The sequence below is a fragment of the Egretta garzetta genome, unplaced genomic scaffold, assembly GCF_000687185.1.
Source record: "Egretta garzetta isolate BGI_Z169 unplaced genomic scaffold, ASM68718v1 scaffold214, whole genome shotgun sequence".
NCBI lineage: Eukaryota > Metazoa > Chordata > Aves > Pelecaniformes > Ardeidae > Egretta > Egretta garzetta.
In genome coordinates, this window is record NW_009259491.1 from 477,184 (window position 1) to 482,240 (window position 5,057).

At 59.7% G+C, this 5,057-nt stretch overlaps 1 protein-coding gene across 1 annotated transcript; it reads left to right on the top strand.

Moving 5' to 3' along the window:
• Positions 1 to 481: 481 nt before the first annotated feature.
• R3HDML (R3H domain containing like) lies at positions 482 to 4,385 on the top strand. The gene is made up of 5 exons (XM_009637327.1): positions 482 to 742; positions 2,147 to 2,265; positions 2,758 to 2,890; positions 4,028 to 4,143; positions 4,253 to 4,385. The coding sequence occupies exons 1-5, from the start codon at positions 482 to 484 to the stop codon at positions 4,383 to 4,385; spliced, it is 762 nt and encodes a 253-aa protein (XP_009635622.1).
• Positions 4,386 to 5,057: the final 672 nt, after the last annotated feature.

The following is a 5,057-nucleotide window of genomic DNA, read 5'->3' on the forward strand; positions in this document are numbered from 1 at the left end:
TTCCATTTGTGCTGGGGATTTACTCAGCACACCAAATGCCCAGGAAGTTACAGGGCAGGCAGCTGCAGCGAATATCTCAGCATGCTCCTAATCAGCCCCTGCCTGGCTGGTATGTGTGATAAGTGAAAAAATCGGGGAGATTTGGGGTTCTTTTTAAGCCGATTTTGGGGTTTTTTTAAAGAAACAACAAGAAAACAAATTCCCCAGCCATGTCTCCAGCAGTCCCATGGAATGTGCAGTGATAAATGTGTTTATCAAAGATTAATTTTAAAAATTTATTTTGAAAAGGAAAAAAGGGAAAAATTATTTCCATCTTATTTTGGGAAGCGGTGTTTGCATGTGGAGTGCAAACCTCAGTGGTGCCTGTGTTGTTTTCTCTCCTAGATCCACGCGCCACCAGTGGGGACCGGTGATCCACCTCGTCCTTGCTTAACTCCGTGCGGGAGCGGAAAGCCGCCGGCCGATAGCCAGCCAGGCTAGCATGACCGTGATCCCCTTGCACCTGTACCTCACTGCCTTGGGCTTCTGGATGACACAGCAGTCCAGCTCCTTCCTGCTGCCCAATGCCACCGAGCTCCTGTCCCCGGCTGGGGGCAGAGCCACGGGCCTGCTGTGGGGCGTGGGGGTCCCCCGGAGCCGTCGGAAGCGATACCTCTCCCCCCATGACATGAGTGTGATTTTGGACTACCACAACCAAGTGCGGGCACAGGTGTCCCCCCCTGCCGCTAACATGGAGTATATGGTGAGTTGGGCTCTGGCAGGGTGTTTTGTGGGTCCACAGCTCTTGGCTGCTGTGGTGGGGTTGGGGGGCTCACCTGCGATGTGGGTACCCAGCCTGGTAGGGACGAGGCACCCACACATCGGGATGTCAGGGTGCTGCCCTGGGTTCGCAGCTGCACATCTGTCCTGGGGGATGTTTCGCGTCCCTGGTGCAGGGCAGACCCATGTGCGCCCCATGCGGCCTCTGCACAGGAGGGATGGAGTTCCAGTGGGGGGATATTTCCACCCAGGGGAAGATTTAGGACCCCTGGTACCGTGCCTGGGACATCTGAGAGCTTGCAGGCTGCAGCATGGCAGGATCCATCCAGCTGAGCTGAGGTAGTATCAGGGGAAGGAAAATGGCTACAAGCATGAAAAGCTCGGGTCCCAACCCAAGGCCCAGGTGGGAGCCTTTACCCTAAATGCAGCCTGGAGGGACAGCCCCATCTCAAGCTCCAGGGTCCCTTGGGAGCATGCCCAGGGATGCCAGCCCCTGGGAGAAGAAACATGTGGGAGCAAGACAGAGATGGGCTGCACAGCCTCGCTGGGTCGGGCAGCTCCTCTGGGTGAGAGCTACCCTGGGCAGAGCTTTCCCCAGGTTGTCTCAACCCTGCCTGGAGCTCCTAACCCAGCCCTAAAGGGAGGAGAAATGGGGAGCCACCAAGGGGAGGGAATTCCAGCCAGCACAGGGTGGGACCCTTGGGGCAGGAGGTGCCACGGGCTGCTCTGCTCCCAGGGAGGGGACCGGACCTCCAATGAAGTGGCTGGGTGGACCCTGGGTGCCGGTTTGGGAGAGCCAGGCAGCAGCCCGGCTTGCTGGGTACCAGAGCAGGTCAGATGTGCCCGGGAGCATCCTGCACCACTTCTCGCTTGGCCTAAATTCCAGCCTTGTAAAAAAACTCTTCCAGGTATCTCTCCAAAGTGGTTCAGGATGGGTGAGGAACCTTTACATAATGCATGAAGGAGCCAGCTGTCCTCCCTGGTTAGTCGGTGGCCCGGGCTGCAGTGGAGGGCTGGGGGCAGCTGCGAGCTGTGGTAGCAGTGCAGGGCTGTGGGGTTTCAGCCCTGGGTTTAGCTCCACCTTCTGCAGAAGGAGCTCATTCCTGGAGGGAATCACACACACAGGGCTTGTGCTGCCTCAGGGCATCGTGCTCTGCCCGGGCAGTGGGTACCCTATGTGCCCAGGAGCCGCCGTGGGCAGCGGGGGTGGTTCATCGCTCCTGGACACACTTCCCTGCTTCCCCCAGGCTTTTCCCAGCCTGACGTGAGTCACATTTTTTGGACACCTAGGGGTGCTCAGAAACCCCCTGAGCATAAGGGAGCAGGTTTCTCCTCTTCCCTCCTCTGGGCAGCCAAAATCCCTGCCTGCCCTTTCCCTCCTGCCCAGGTGTGGGACGAGCGGCTGGCTAGGGCAGCGGAGGCGTGGGCTGCGCGCTGCCTGTGGGACCACGGCCCCCCCCAGCTGATGAAATACGTGGGGCAGAACCTCTCCATCCACTCAGGCAGGTGAGTGCCCTGTGGGCGGAACAGGCTCCTTGGGGACCCCCGCACCCCAGGGATGCTGGAGGAGGAGGAGCAGCAACAGCAGCGCCTTGGTCAAGAAGCACAGATGTTCTGAGCTGGGGTTGCAGGGAGTGAGATGCAATCAAGAGGCACATTGAGTCCCCCCAGGGAGGAGGAGGAGGGTCTAACTTGCAGCAGAGTAAATGTGGGAAACCAGAGGTGCCCGCTGCTCATCTGGGGATGAGCATGGCATTCATCCCCTCTCTGCCTGGCATGCGGAGCAGGGGGACGTGGGTCCTGGATCTCCACCACGTGGCTGAGTACTCAGGTGTCCCCAGCAAGGACCAGGTCTTCTGGCCTTGGGCACAAGGATGTCGTTGCCCCTGCTCCATCCTGCTTCTCTCCCCTATTCCCTTCACACAGAGCCTTCCTCAAACCCTCAGCTATGACCTGTGAGGTGGAGGAGGTCTGCCTTAGACACGGCACCTTTTGCAGGTACCGCTCCGTTGTGGACATGGTGAAATCGTGGCACCAGGAGAAGCAGCACTACTCCTTCCCCCACCCCCATGAGTGCAACCCCCGCTGCCCCTCCAAATGCAGCAGCTCTGTCTGCAGCCACTACACGCAGGTGAGTGCCACAGCCCCCTGCACCCCCTGCAGCCCCCAGCACCCGGCTGCAAGCCGGGGGACAGCCCACAGCGCCTTGGGCCACTGCAGCACCCGTGCAGCGAGCAGCCCTTTTCCCAGCAGCAGCTGGGATCCCAGACCAAATCCTGGCAGCTGCCTGCGTCGAATCTGGCAGCAGGGCTGGCAGCAGGCAGCATGCCTGCCTGAGGGGTGTGGGCAGCCGGCAGCAATGCCCTCCCACCCTTGGCCCTTGGCCCCCGCTGGAACCTGGCTGCTTGCATGGAGGTCCCAGGGGCTTGCAGCCCACTGGAGGGCAGCTGGGACCTTCTGGGCAGTGGGCTGGGAGGTTTTCATTTTAAGTGTTTTTCTCTGCTTTGGCCTTTTTCTCCTTATTACCCTGCTGACACCTCAAAGGTGGTGGAGAGAAAAAAAAAGCCCCTTTGTGCTTTTGCCAAGCATGAATCCTCTCCTCTGTGATGAAGTGGCTTTATAGTGCCCAGCCATGTCCGGCTCCCCTGGAATGCAGCCCCTGCATCCCCTGGCACATCCCCTGGCAGCCTGTCTGGCACAAGGTGGAAAACTCCTGCTCCCCTGCCCAGTGACAAAGTTGTGCCAACCCCTAATTACCTCCTCTACACGGCTCCAACCTGTACCTGAGCATCTGCATCCCTGCGCGGCTTGTTCGTGGGGATGCTCAGGGATGTTCCAGGTTGCAGATGAGCAAGATACATTTTTTAAGGAAGAAATTCAGCCTGGAGAGGCTTTAGGAGGAGCTTCTGGTTCTGTTTCACGTTCCTGTGTGCAGGGTAAGTTGCCAGCGATGATTCAGGGTGAGGTTTGGAAACTAATTTGGGTAAATCGGAGAAGAGACCCAGACTTTGCTGCTCAGTTAAGTGAGCGTGGCAAGGCAGCCCCTTGCAGGGCAGCACCGGCTGCAGGCAGAAAAGGGCGGCAAGAAATCACCCTCGGGTGACAAGGCAGTGCCCATGGCAGGCACAGCATCCAGCCCAAGAAATTTGGGTGGGTGGGATGCTATTCCCTGGTGGGATGGAGCCCTGCTCTGGGGTCCCGGGGTGACCGGCTATGGGATGCCTGGGCAGGCGGTTGCCAGCAATGCGTGTTCTCTGTCCCGGCGCAGATGGTGTGGGCGTCCTCCAGCCGCCTGGGCTGTGCCCTGGGCGCCTGCGCCAACGTGCGGGTGTGGGGCAGCACGTGGCGGCACGCCGTCCTCCTCGTCTGCAACTACGCCATCAAGTAAGTGTGGGGAGGGAAGCCTCCCATGCCGTCCTCCCTCCTCGGTGGCTGTTCCGGTGTCGGTGATGAGGCAGTGGTGCTCAGAGGTGATGCCCTCCTCTCTTTTTAGGGGCAACTGGCTGGGAGAAGCTCCATACAAGGTGGGGAGGCCATGCTCAGCCTGCCCCCCCACCTACGGCGGGGGCTGCTCCAACAACATGTGCTTCACCGGACTCAAATCCAACCAAGTCAGCTGGTTCTAGGGCTGCAGCCCTGCAAGGAAGCCCCTGGGGATGGGGACGGGGTGAACCAGAATTATTTATAACACTGACCCCCGTCAGCAGCCTGGCTGCCCAACCTGCTTCTCCCCTCGTGCCGCATAGGAAACTGCTTTTTAAACACACCTCTCCAGCAGCGCTCGCCTTGTCCAGCTGCTTCCCACTTTGGGGGAAAGAGGGACGGTTCAGATCCCTGTTACCCCAAACAGGGACATTTTGGGGATGCACAGAGGGAGTGGGGCTGGCTGGCATGGTCCCTGCTCTGGGGGCTCGGGGGGCTTTCCCCACTGCCCCCTGCCTGTGCTAAGGCAGAGGCTGGTGTGAGCGAACACCAAGATGTCCCCCAGCTCTGAGCCCCCCAATAAAGCAGCCTGGAGACCCCCATGCTCGTGTCGGTCCTCCCTCACTTGCAGCCTGAGCCTCAGGGTAACACCGAGATGGTTTCTTTGCTCCGTTTTTTTTTGGATAAACAGCAAAGGGGTGCAGAAGCCCTCAGCTGGGCCATGGGCCATGGCCGTGGGAGATGCCCAGGCACTTTGCTCCATCGTGTGGGAGAAGCCAGCACTGCTGGGACATGGGTGACAATGATGCTGGAGAGCCACGAGCTCCCTGTCCCACCCAGGCAGGCTGCCCCCCTGCCCTGCCTCACCCCCGCCC

Bases quoted from the DNA above. Each gene is read 5' to 3' on its own strand.
- R3HDML (XM_009637327.1), top strand. From the start codon at position 482: ATGACCGTGATCCCCTTGCACCTGTACCTCACTGCCTTGGGCTTCTGG. The intron at 2,266-2,757 runs GTGAGTGCCCTG...CACCTTTTGCAG, and splicing joins CTCTCCATCCACTCAGGCAG to GTACCGCTCCGTTGTGGACA. The intron at 4,144-4,252 runs GTAAGTGTGGGG...CTCTCTTTTTAG, and splicing joins GTCTGCAACTACGCCATCAA to GGGCAACTGGCTGGGAGAAG.